The 12,690-nt window shown below is 50.8% G+C and overlaps 1 protein-coding gene across 1 annotated transcript; it reads right to left on the reverse strand.

Annotated features, from left to right (window-relative positions):
- Positions 1-835: 835 nt before the first annotated feature.
- Positions 836-2,740, reverse strand: LOC311182950 (olfactory receptor 14A16-like; the record flags this gene model as incomplete). The annotated part of the gene is made up of 3 exons (XM_084252109.1): positions 1,651-2,740; positions 1,233-1,272; positions 836-992 (listed from the first exon to the last, which is right to left on the reverse strand). The coding sequence occupies exons 1-3, from the start codon at positions 2,237-2,239 to the stop codon at positions 836-838; spliced, it is 786 nt and encodes a 261-aa protein (XP_084108235.1). The 5' UTR covers positions 2,240-2,740.
- Between the last annotated feature and the right edge of the window lie 9,950 nt (positions 2,741-12,690).

Below are 12,690 nucleotides of genomic sequence, written 5' to 3' on the forward strand. Positions count from 1 at the left end.
CCTCTGCAAGTGGCTGGGGGCAGATACCTGCAGTCTGGGAGGGAAGTTCCTGCTGCCGTGTCTTGTCTCTTTCCTGAGGTTGTCCCCATGGCGTGGACAGAGGGCGTCCCGGCCTCTCACTCCAAGGTTAGGGCTCATGGGGATGCCTCTGAGCACTCACAGGATGTTCCACCCTGTCATGCACCACCTCATGGACAGAGCAGGTCCTCAGGGCTGGGCTATTTGAGCTCTGGATCTGGTGTCCATGTGTTGGACACTGTCTGGATTCCAGCCCTCAGGCACCTTCCTCCAGAGGGATGAGTGCATTTTTAGTTGTTGTTGACTGTCTTTTTTTTCAAGATTTATTTATTTATACAAGAACCAGGGTACAGGCCAGATGCACGGGAGGGTGAGAGGATCCACCAGAGACAGAGCTGGGAACAGAACAGGCAGACTAACGAAATACACTGCTGAGGGGAGCAGCGGGTGAGACAGAAGAGGTCTGCCACACCAAGTGGGACCCTCACCGGCTAGCCGGGTTCAAACTGATGCTGCAGAGGCTGTGGACAGCTCCACAGTGTGGCCTGCGATCCCAGGGGTTGTTGAATGCCTTAATTTGCATCGTCCAGTAGCACATTCAGTGGGTAATTGGTGCACTGAGTGTGCCAGAGGCAGTTTTGTAAGTGGTTTATACCTCAGTGAAAGGAATGTAATCCATTCTCTTTCCAGGCTCCACCATCATCAACTAAGCCTACTGTGGGGCACCCGGGTGTAGCCCCCTTGTCAAAGCCACAGATGAGCCATGTCCACAGGGAGCTGAAAGTCACCGTCACCCACTGTATGCAACCGCCTTGGCTTAAAACTCCAGGACAGATTCCAGCAGCAGGTCACACGTGGGCATGGGCGGAGCAGGACTCTCACCAACCCACGACTCTGCAATCATCACGGTGACGTCACCCACAGCAGCCCCACTCTGCCCACGAGACAAGGACCAGATGGTGGTGCATCCACACCTGGGCGGGCAAGGACAGGGTGAGGGCAGGGCCTTGCGAAAGGAGGGGTTTGAGAAATGCACGCAGCAAAACAGATCAGACATGGACACACACTAGGGGCGGTGAAGAACAGGCATTTGAGCAGGGAAACACTTTAATAGTCTTGGGGAACAATCTCCTGAGAGCTCTGAGAAGGTCGGGAAGGGGGTTGAGGACAAAGGGGTGCTGCTGTCCCTGTGACACAACCACCTGTGAGTGTACCTGGAGGACACGGATGTGCACTTGTAGACAGTCTCTGTGACTGAGGAAAAGAAGGGCGAGGTTTACTTGCTGGTGAAATGGTCCCTCATCAGTCTACCCACAGCCGACTTCATGGCTTGGTTCCTCAGACTGTATATGACAGGATTAAAGGTGGGGGGCACCATCGTGTAGAACATAGAAATGACCAGGTCAGAGAGGGACAGAGTCTCTGAGGTTGGCTTCAGATAAGCAAAGCTTCCAGTGGAGAGAAACAGCACCACAACCAGCAGGTGGGGAAGGCACGTGGAGTAGACTTTGGCCTTACCTTCTGTGGAAGGGATCTTCCTGACAGCAGAGAAGATGTGGACATAGGAAATAATGATGAAAATAAAACAACACATATCCAATGACACACTAATAAGAAGGGGGACAAGTTCACTCATCAAATTTCCTGAGCAGGAAATAGCCAATAACTGGGGGACATCACAGAAGAACTGGTGGACCACATTGGACCCACAGTAGGACAAGGAGAAGGTTCCAGCTGTCAGCATCACAGATATGACACCCCCACCCAGCCAGGACACAGCTGTCAGCTGCACACACCTGTCCCTGCTCATGATGACATCATAGTGCAGAGGGTGGCAGATGGCGGCATAGCGGTCAAGGCTCATCACTGTGAGCAGGTTCAGTTCTGCACCTGCTGAAAGAATCAGCATAAAGACCTGGATGACACAGCCCGGGAATGAGATAGAGCTGTTGTGCCTCAGAGAGTTGGCAATGGACTTGGGGACCGTGGCTGAGATGAGGCAGAGGTCCGTGAATGACAGACTCCTCAGGAAGAAGTACATGGGGGTGTGGAGGTGCCGGTCCAGGGTGGTGATTAGGACGATGAGCCCGTTCCCCAGCAGGGCGCACAGGTAGACCAGGGAGAAAAGCAGTGGGTGCAGGAAGCCCATGGTCCCCTGGGTGGGGAACCCCAGGAGGATGAATTCTGTCACAGCCGTGAGATTGATCCCTACTGGAGTCATCTTCTGTATTAAAAAAAAAAAAAGAACAGGAAAACATTGTCATATCTTCAATATTGTCATAAAATGGGGTATCGGCATAGGATAATGATTCAATCTATTTACCCGTTAATTACTCCTAGGCCCTATGGAGTCTAATATCATCTTCTGCGTGTGCTGATGTATTCAAACTTTCATTTCCATCTCATGTGAAGGGGACATTATCACACTGTCCAAACATGTCCTGAAAGTTGTTGAAGGCTTGAAGATTTCACTTGACCCTATAAAACTTTAACAATTACGATCTCAAATCTCTCAACAAACCTGAATGACAGCCCCTTCCTACAGCCCCAGTCCCATGGCTTCTGCCAGGCCCCAGCATCTCCGCCTAAGCACACCTCCCAGAGGTTGTCCAGGGCACAGTCCCAGAGGACACATGACCATGCACAGCTCCTCCCCACCCTAGAGAGCCTGTCCCTGCTCCTCCAGCACAGACCTGGTCTGGGGAGGCCCCACAGTGACAGGTGTGCAGGGAGATGGGGTGTGCGGATCCCTGTTTTCCTGCTCTCCAGGGCCCTACACTGTCCTGGAACTGAATGATCTGGGCTCAGAGTCCCCGTGTGGCGTGAACTGATGCCTCCTCTGTCACATTCCTGATCCTGTGGCCTCACTGCTGACTCCTGGTCTGTCTCCTCATTTCCTCATCGACCTGCACCTGACTCCCCACATCTGAGGACTCAGAGACCATGTTTCCTGCAGAGTCTCCTCCTGAGTCACGCCCACATGTCACTCCTGAAGGATGGGCTCGTCCACCCACGGGTCCCTCCCCGGCCTTTCTGACCCCTCAGACTCATGCACATCTGTGCAGGGAGGAGGCCGCTCCAGAGCTGAGCCAGACGGTCTGTGCGTGTGGCTGTCCCTGCCAGTCACAGGGACCCAGGTCCCCCGTGTGCAGATTTGTTCCTCACCCTAGGCCCGTGCGTGAGTGGGGACATCTGGACACGGGGCAGCCCTGCCCACTCTCCTCCCCCTCCCCAATCTCATCCTCTCCCCTCTCTGTGGGGTGATGGAGGGACAGGCCCTGGGGAGGGCAGGATTTTTTAGGGGAATGTGGGGAATACACTCATGGAAATACAATGATGGACAAAAATTAAATAATTTAATATAAACTAGAAGACAAATGAAAATACCAGGTGGTCATAGATGGAGACATCTCTTGAGTGGTTTAGAATAATATTTGTAATGATGAAATAATTTTTCCTGTTATTGTAGGATTTTTAGGAGAATGTGGTAATATAAATGTATTGTAAGAGATTAGAGAAACAATTCTAGCTATTTTAATGAAAACAAGAAAAAATATATTTCAAACCTGTTGTATCCTATTAAAACTTATTCAGTGATTTATAATACATATTTATATCTATATTGTATAAAATTAGATTTTCTATTTTTCTGTTGCTGTGTGGAGTTAAAATAAAAACACTATCATGTTCATAATAGACAGATATCCAGATGTTCTATCATTATATTGTGAAGGAAATAGAAAGATCAACATAGAAAAGGTCATGAATTTCTGTCTGACTCACTTACTTTTCATAATAGTTTAGGGATGAACATGTGTAGCTCTCCCTTTTTAAATAATTAGTATTATTTTAAATTTCCTCTTGAGTTTCTTCTTTACTACTTCTTAAATAATTCCATTAAATGTGATTTTTTTCAAAAAGTCAATTTATGCATACAAGAGCTGGGGTGCAGGTCAGAGGTATGGGGGGAGTGAGAGGATTCACCAGATAGAGTGGGGGACAGAACAGGCAGACTGACTGAAATACACAGCTGAGGGGAACAGCGGGGAGACAGGAGAGGTCTGCTGCACCATGTGGGTATCTCCCTGGCCAAGCATCGAACTCTTGCTGAAGTGGCTGCGGATAATTTCACAGTGCTGAGACTTAGCCCCTTGAACCACCAAGGAGTCCCCAATTAAATGTGATTTTATTAAACACTTAAACACTTTCAACTCAGAGTTCTAAATGCTGAAATATCATAGTTTTGATACAACAATTCTCAAATATACCGCCTGAAAATAAAAAAAAAATGTATTTTCTCTCTTAGAAACTATCCCAGAATAGCATGGCACTCTGGAACGGAACTATTTATACACCTTTAGAATTTATTAATTGTAATTTATAAGATGAATATTTTAACTACTGTTCTTCTGAAATACAAAATGCATTGTGAAATGATACTGGGTAGTAAAATATGTTACCTCAAAAGAGAAAAAAATAAAGTTACCATTGGTAGGACAAAAAATAACGTCAGTTGTTCTTATGGAAATGCTAACACTTTGAAATGCAGTTATATGACACATATATAAATATAAAGTGAATATGAAACATTTAATTATACGGGGAACTTCTCCACCTTATTTGACCAACATGTCCAGTCTGGCGTGACATGCCCGCAGGCCCAGAAGCTGCTTCCCACAAAACTCTCGCCCTCACAGAGACAGGAGGAAAAGCAAACCTCTCTCGAAGGCTCGGTCACCAGCTGCCCTCTGCTGTGCTGGCCTCTGACATCTGGGGTCCAGGCCTCCAGTGCACTGACTCCACACATGGGCCGCAGGGCTCACTATCTCTTTCTCCCATGGCCCCCGTGCCCTGACGAGTCCACGCCCCTCCTCAGGGACCTTCCTGAGGGTGTCCTGTCCCTGGGGGCTTCTTGGCGGCGCCCGGGTAATGAGCCTCCCGAGTCAGGGTGCGTCAGGGGGCCCAGGAGGCTCCACAAGCAGGACCTGGTCCCCCCTCAGCCCCATCACCTTCCTGACCCCGCGGGGACCTGGGGTGGTCCCGTCTGTCAGAGCCACCACGGATGAGGCCCATCCACAGGGAGCAGGAAAGTCACCACCATCCCGGTGCGCCCTCCTGGGCCTGGCAGGTGGGGGAGGGCCTTGTGGAGGCAGGAGGGGGAGGGAGGGGGGAAAACCAGGACAAAATTCCCCAGGAGCGAGAAGGGGAAGCACCTGGATCTTCTGACACGGAAATTTGTTAGTGTCTCTCACAATTATTTTATTTAAAAATGCCATTTAAGGCCTCCCTTGTAGCGCAGCGGTTGAGCGCTGGGCTGCGAAGCTGCCCGCAGCCTCTGCAATGCCACTTCGATCCCCGGCCACCGGCGAGGGTCCCACATGGCGCACAGACCTCTCCTGCCACCCGCTGCTCCCCTCAGCAGTGTATTTCGGTCCTTCTGCCTGCTCTGCTCCCCGTTCTGGCTCTGGTGAATTCTCTCACCCTCTCATGCTTCTGACTGTACCCAGTGCTTGTATAAATAAATAAATAAATCCTAAACAAACAAACAAATAAATATGAATAAATAAATGAATAAAAACTGTAAATAAATAAATAAAAACTGTAAATAAATGAAAATATAAATAAATTAAAAATAAATAAATAATAAAAAAATAAAAACGCCATTTATTCTCAGCACCTGTAACTCTCTTATTACATTTGAACTGTTGTCGTATTGTTAGGGGTAAAGGATGTCCTGAGCAAACTCCATGCAGGCTTTGTGGATGCCAGCCCCAGGCCATCAAGACACTGGGAACTACAAATCCCAGGATCCCCAAAGGGAAGTCGCCAGGACCTAAGGGCCAAATCAAGCAGCCATTTTCTCTGTCTGTAAATAAAACCAACCCTGTTAGTGAGGTCTGGGGGACACACTTGGCTCCTGCTCTCAGCCAGGCAGGTTTGGTCTCGGCAGGTCATTTGGGATTCCAGGTCAGCAGAACGGGTAGGAGGCTAAATGCCTTTATCACCCTCATTTCTCCCTGAGTGGTACATTTCCCCATTCCCCTTCCCTTGTAAATAAACCTTTGTTAACCTGTTGTGTGTGCCTGCAGTGTGTCCCTTTTAAGTGCACAGGTGAGTACCCACATTCACACAACCTGTTTTAGAGCAGGGTTGCCCTGTGACAGTATGTGAGGGAAGCTTGTGTTTATCTTCCAATGTGGGTCAGTCCCGCAGCGGTGCTGCCCGGTGAGTCCGCAGGGTGGCCTGTGTCTTGGGCTCTGAGACAGCAGAGTAGGGAACCCTCTCCCAGCTGTGCGTTCCCCCTGCATGCTCACAGACCCTACCAGATCAGGCACAGACAACAAGGAGGGGGTTATTGGTGGTGGACACCAAGGATGGACAGTCCCAGGCCCCACGTGCTGTCCCACCTGTGTCCATAATGACCCAAGCCCACAGCTGCCCAGCGAGATGGTGCCGACCTGAGGGTGGCGAGCTGGAGGCCAGGGTTGGGTGGGGTTGGGGGTCCCACCCAAGCTTGAGGGTGCACGTGGGCACCGACTCAAGGTCCTGCAGTAGCTCCGGTTCCTGGACCCCCTGATGGCCTGGCACCCCCTTCCGGGCCTGCCTGCCCTGAGGCCCATGTGCCACCCAGCGCTTCCCGAGGGGCGTGCACCAGCGCCCGTGGGGGCCTGGGGTCGGCCTGGGCCCCACTCAGACCAGCGCGTGATGCAGCATCCACCCCAGCCCTATGACTACTGCCAGCCGGCGGGCAGCTCTGCTATGTGTGTGAGGCTGACACCAAGCCCTCCTGACCTGCATCCAGACCTGACCAGACGTTTCCCTGAAGCCTCAACCATTGGTGCCAGAATCCCCAGGACCAGCTCCCTCAGGGGGGAAAGGGGTGGGCTGCTCAGCTGGTCCCAGGGCTGTTGGAAAAGCCAGAGCCCAAGCCACCATCACTCCACCAGGTGTGATGATGCCCCTGGGGTTTGGGCAAAGGACAGTGCTTGGCCTGGACAGGACACATGCTCCCTGCCCTGGCTGGGCCCAGCTGCCCATGGGAAGGGCAGCTCCCTCCTGCAGGACCGTGAGTCTATGGGGTCACAAGCTGCCCCACTGATCACAGGAGACAGGCAGATGGAGACAAGGAAACACCCTTCACCGAGGACAACGGCCATGTCCCAGGGGCCCACAGGCACTAGAGGGTGTGGAGAAAGGGCCCTGTTGCACTGCTGAGGGGACAGAGATAGTGAAATTCCATGAGAGCAACCTGCCTTAACTTAAAAAATCCAGGACGGATTCCAGCAGCAGGTCACACGTGGGCATGGGCAGAGCAAGACTCTCAACAAGCCCATGGCTCTGCGATCATCACGGCAGCGTCATTCACAGCAGCCCCACTAGGCCCACAGGACAAGGACCAGATGGTGGTGCATCCACACCAAGGGGGACATGGACAGGGCAAGGGCAGAGCCCCGCAAAAGGAGGGGGTTTGAGAAATGCACGCAGCAAAGCAGGTCAGACATGGACACAAACACTGGGCAGCAGAGAACAGGCATTTGAGCAGGGAAACACTTGAAAAGTCTTGGGGAACAACCTCCTGAGGGCTCTGAGAAGGTGGGGAGGGGCTGGGCACAAAAGAGGGGCTGGCGTCCCTGTGACACATACACCTGTGAGTGTCTGGTTGGAGGACAGATGGTCTGTGTGGCTGAGGGAAAGAAGGGCGAGCTTTCCTTGCTGGTGAAATGGTCCTTCATCAGTCTCCCTGCAGCTGACTTCATGGCTTGGTTCCTCAGACTGTATATGACAGGATTAAAGGTGGGGGGCACCATCGTGTAGAACATAGGAATAACCAATCAGACATGGATGCAGTCCCTGAGGTCAGCTTCAGATAAGCAAAGAATCCAGTGGAGAGAAACAGCACCACAACCAGCAGGTGGGGAAGGCACGTGGAGTAGACTTTGGCCTTACCTTCTGTGGATGGGATCTTCCTGACAGCAGAGAAGATGTGGACATAGGAAATAATAATGAAAATAAAACAACACATATCCAATGTCACACTAATAAGAAGGGGGACAAGTTCACTCATCAAATTTCCTGAGCAGGATATAGCCAATAACTGGGGGACGTCACAGAAGAACTGGTGGACCACGTTGAATCCACAGAAGGACATGGAGAAGGTTCCAGCTGTGTTTATCAAAGAGATGACAGCCCCACCCAGCCAGGACACAGCTGTCAGCTGCACACACCTGCCCCTGCTCATGATGACATCATAGTGCAAGGGGTGGCAGATGGCAGCATAGTGGTCAAGGCTCATCACATTGAGCAGGTAAAGCTCTGTAGCTCCTGAAACAACCAGCATGAAGACCTGGAGGACACAGCCCAGGCACGAGATGGAGCTGCTGTGCCTCAGAGATTTGGCAATGGACTTGGGGACCATGGCTGAGATGAAGCAGAGATCCGTGAAGGACAGACCCCTCAGGAAGAAGTACATGGGGGTGTGGAGGTGCCGGTCCAGGGTGGTGATGAGGACGATGAGCCCGTTCCCCAGCAGGGCACACAGGTAGACCAGGTAGAAGAGCAGCGGGTGCAAGAAGCCCATGGTCCCCTGGGTGGGGAACCCCAGGAGGACAAATTCTGTCATGGCTGTGAGATTGTTCAGCACTGGAGCCATTATCTGTATAGAAATATCGAGCAGAATATAACATGAGTGATGCCTTCCAGTCTGATTGTAGATGACACCTACAAGGAGAGTAGGAGAGTCACAGGTGTGCCCCAGAGGTCACTCTCAGGGTGTGGAGTAGAGGAGATCCATGTCTCTCACTCTCTGTTGAGCCTTTGTGTTCAGCTCCAGTAAAGTGCCTTTATCACATAGGATCTGGGATAAGGAAGGAGGAACATTTCAGCTAATCATAGGATTCTGCTCTGGTTGATCTCATAGCCCAAATGATTGCCCCTTCCTATAGTCCCAGCCCCGCTGCTCCCGCCTCGTGCCCAGGCCCCAGCGTCTCCGTCCAGCACACCTCCCAGAGGTTGTCCAGGACACAGTCCCAGAGGACACGTGACCCGGTCCAGCCCCTCCCCACCCTAGAAAGCCTGTCCCTGCTCCTCCAGCACAGGCCCGATATGGGAGGCCCCACAGTGATGGGTGTGCAAGGAGATGGGGTATGTGGGTCCCGGTTTCCCTGCTTCCCAGGACCGGACACTGTCCTGGAACTGAATGATCTGGGCTCAGCGTCCCTGTGCGGCGTGTCCTGATGCCTCCTCTGTCAGATTCCTGCCACTGTGGCCTCACTGCTGACTCCTGGTCCGTCTCCTTGTCTCCTCATCTCCCTGAACCTTACCCCCCACATCTGAGGACCCAGAGACCATGTTTTCTGCAGAGTCTCCTCCTAGGTTACACCCACATGTTCCCTCCTGCAGGATGGGTTCATCCACCCACCATGGGTCCCTCCCTGGCCCGTCTGTCCCCCTCAGACTCATGCACATCTGTTCAGGGAGGAGGCCGCTCCGGAGCTGAGCCAGACGGTCTGTGCATGTGGCTGTCCCTGCTGGTCCCAGGGACCCGGGTCCCCCGGGGGCAGGTTTGTTCCTCACCCCAGGCCCGTGCATGAGTGGGAACGTCTGGTCATGGGGCAGCCCTGCCCTCTCTCCTCCCCCTCAATCTCATCCTCTCCCTGCTCTGTGGGATGACAGAGGGGCAGGCCTAGGGAGGCAGGATTTTTAGGAGAATGTGCTAATATGAAATAACTATAAGAAGTTAGAGAAACAATTCAGCTATTATAATTAAAACAAGAAAAAATAATCTCAGAACCCTCTGTAACCTACATAAAAACTTTTCCAGTGATTTAGATACATATTTATATTGACAAATTAGGTTTTACGTAGCTCTGTTGCTGTTTTGAGTTAAAATACAACATGATCAGGTCCAAATTAGATATCCATGTGTGTATATGAATGTAGATCATGCGAAAAGGACATGAATTTCTGTCTGATTTACTTAATTGTTGTAATATTTTGTGATCAATATGTGTAGCTTTTCCTTCTAAACAATTGTATTATTTTAAATTTCTCTTGAGTTTCTTCTTTACTGCTTCCTGAATGTGTTCATTAAGTTGATTTCATTTAACATTTATATAGTTTCAACTCAGTTTGCAAATGCTGAATTAATATGTTTTTTATTCTATTGTTGTTGTAATAAAATTGTTGTTGTTGTTATAAAATGATAAATGCAGTGAAGATCATAATATGTGGAACACCATAAAGTAAAAAATGTATTTTCTCTGTTAGAAACTCATCCCAGAACAACAGGGCATTCTGAAACCAAACTATTTGTCTGCGTTTATAATTCATTTGTTTTCATTTATAACATAAATATTTTAGCTACAGTGCTTTTGAAATACAAAATGCATTTTGAAATGATACTGTGTGGTAAAAAATATGTTACCTTAATAAAGAAAATAAAGTCACTATTGGAAACAATAACATAAGTATTTCTTGTTGAAATACTAACACTTTGACGTATGGGGTTAAATCAAATATGTCAGTAATTTAAACATAAAAAATTTGAAAAACTTTTTTTTTAAAAAATATTTGAGGGCCTCCCCTGGTGGCACAGCCACAGCCAGTTAAGTGCCACACTCTGAAGCTGTCCGCAGCCTCTGCAGTGCCTGTTAGATCCTGGCCAGCCAGGGAGAGTCCCATATGGCGCAGCAGACCTCTCCTGTCATGCCCACTGCTCCCCTCAACAGTGTATTTTGTCGCTTTGCCTGTTCTGCTCCCCTCTCTGTCTCTGGTGAATCCTCTCGCCCTCCTGCACATCTGGCCTATACCCGGTTCTTGTATAAATAAATTTTAAAAAAAATAAAAAATAAAAAAAATTATTTGACAGACACGTCCAGTCTGGCATGATGCGCCTGCTGGCCCGGAAGTTGCTTCCCACAAAACTCTCACCCTCACAGAGACAGGACGAAACAGAAACCTCTCTCGAAGGCCCGGTCACCCGCTGCCCTCTGCTGTGCTGGCCTCTGATGTCTGGGGTCCAGGCCTCTGGCTCACTGACTCTGCAGAAGGGCTGCAGGGCTCTCTGTCTCATCCCCCACTCTCCCCGGGCCCTGGCATGTCCACGCTCCCCTTCCTCAGGGACCTCACCTGAAAGGTACCGGGTGTCCCTCGTCCCTGTGGACTTCTCAGTGATGTCCCTGGTAATGAGCATCCCACGTGAGCAGCGCTGTCATGGGGTCCCAGGAGACTCTGTGACCAGGACTTGGTTGCCCCTCAGGCCCATCACCTCCCCGAATGCCAAGGGGACCCGAGTGTGGTCCGTCATCAGAGCCAGAATGAGCCCTGTCCACAAGAAGCTAAAAAGTCACTGTCACCTGCTATGCACCCTTCCTGGGGGCCTGGGATGTGGGTGGGGGACAGGGCAGGTAGAAGGGAAAATTAAGGTAGGAAGGAACTAAGGAGACAGGCATGAGGAGGGAGGGAGACAAGGGCAGGCAAAGAAGAAAAGTGAATCTGATTTAAATGAAGAGGGAAAGAAAACTGGGTCTTGTGAACTGCAGCCAACCCTCTGCGCATCACAAGCAGGGACCTGAGGACAGCGCCACCCCCCAACCCGTGCTGCCTCTCTCTGGCCCCTGCCAGCTGTGGTCTCCAGCACAAGTCATGTTCCCCGCCCGTTCCCCAATGGACAGGTTCTTTGGCACCTGACACTTACTCAAAATTGACCAGGCATCACCCACGGGTGATTTTAAGAGGCTCACTGTCCTCTTCAGCATCCCCTTTGGCTGCTTCTCAACCACTCAGGACTTCCTGACTTTGGCACCAGTGGTTGGCCTTCTCCGAGTTGGTTTCCTGATGCATCTCCTGCCTGGCTGCAGAGACCTGGCGAGGGTGCCAAGCTCTGCCAGCCCTGGGCTGCTGTCATGCTGGCCCTGCCCCCACTCTCAGCCGTCCCAAGGGCACACTGCCATGCCAGGCTGAGCGCATGGCAGTTCCTGCAATAGGCAGCAATAGGCCAGCAAGGCCCAGCGGCCATCCTTGGATCTTCATGTCCTGGGGTCTGCAGATGACCCTGTCCCCCGTGTCCCATAATCAGCCATCAACATGCCTCGGCAGGATTGTCTCTTGGGGTCATCAGTGTGATCTTTGTCACTGGGGAGCTCCGAATGATGGGTGGGGCCTCGCTTTCCCTGTCAAGTCTGCAGCCTCAGGGGTGGTGGGTGGGTGCTCCTCAGGCTGTCTCCTCCTCCCTACAAGGATTTTTATTTATTCATTTATTTATACAAGCATTGGGTATAGTCAGAAGTGAGGGAGGGTGAGAGAATTCACCAGAGCCAGAGTGGGGAGCAGAACAGGTAGACTGATGAAGTACACTGCTGAGGGGAGCATCGGGCGAGACAGGAGAGATCTGCGGCGCCATGTGGGACCCTCGCTGGACGGCTGGGATCGAACCTGCTCTGCAGAGGCTGCAAAAAGCTTCACAGCAGGCTCTCAACCACCTGCGCCATCAGGAGACCTGATAATAAAATTCTAATTTCAACTTGAGTTTAGTTTTTATCACAATTTAAGTTTTTTTAAAGATTTATTTATTTATTTATGCAAGCACTGGGTATAGTCAGAAGCACGGGAGGGTGAGAGAATTCACCAGAGCCAGAGCAGGGAACAGAACAGGAAGACTGACGAAATACACTG

This window comes from Talpa europaea (genome assembly GCF_964194135.1).
Source record: "Talpa europaea genome assembly, chromosome: 1".
Lineage (NCBI taxonomy): Eukaryota > Metazoa > Chordata > Mammalia > Eulipotyphla > Talpidae > Talpa > Talpa europaea.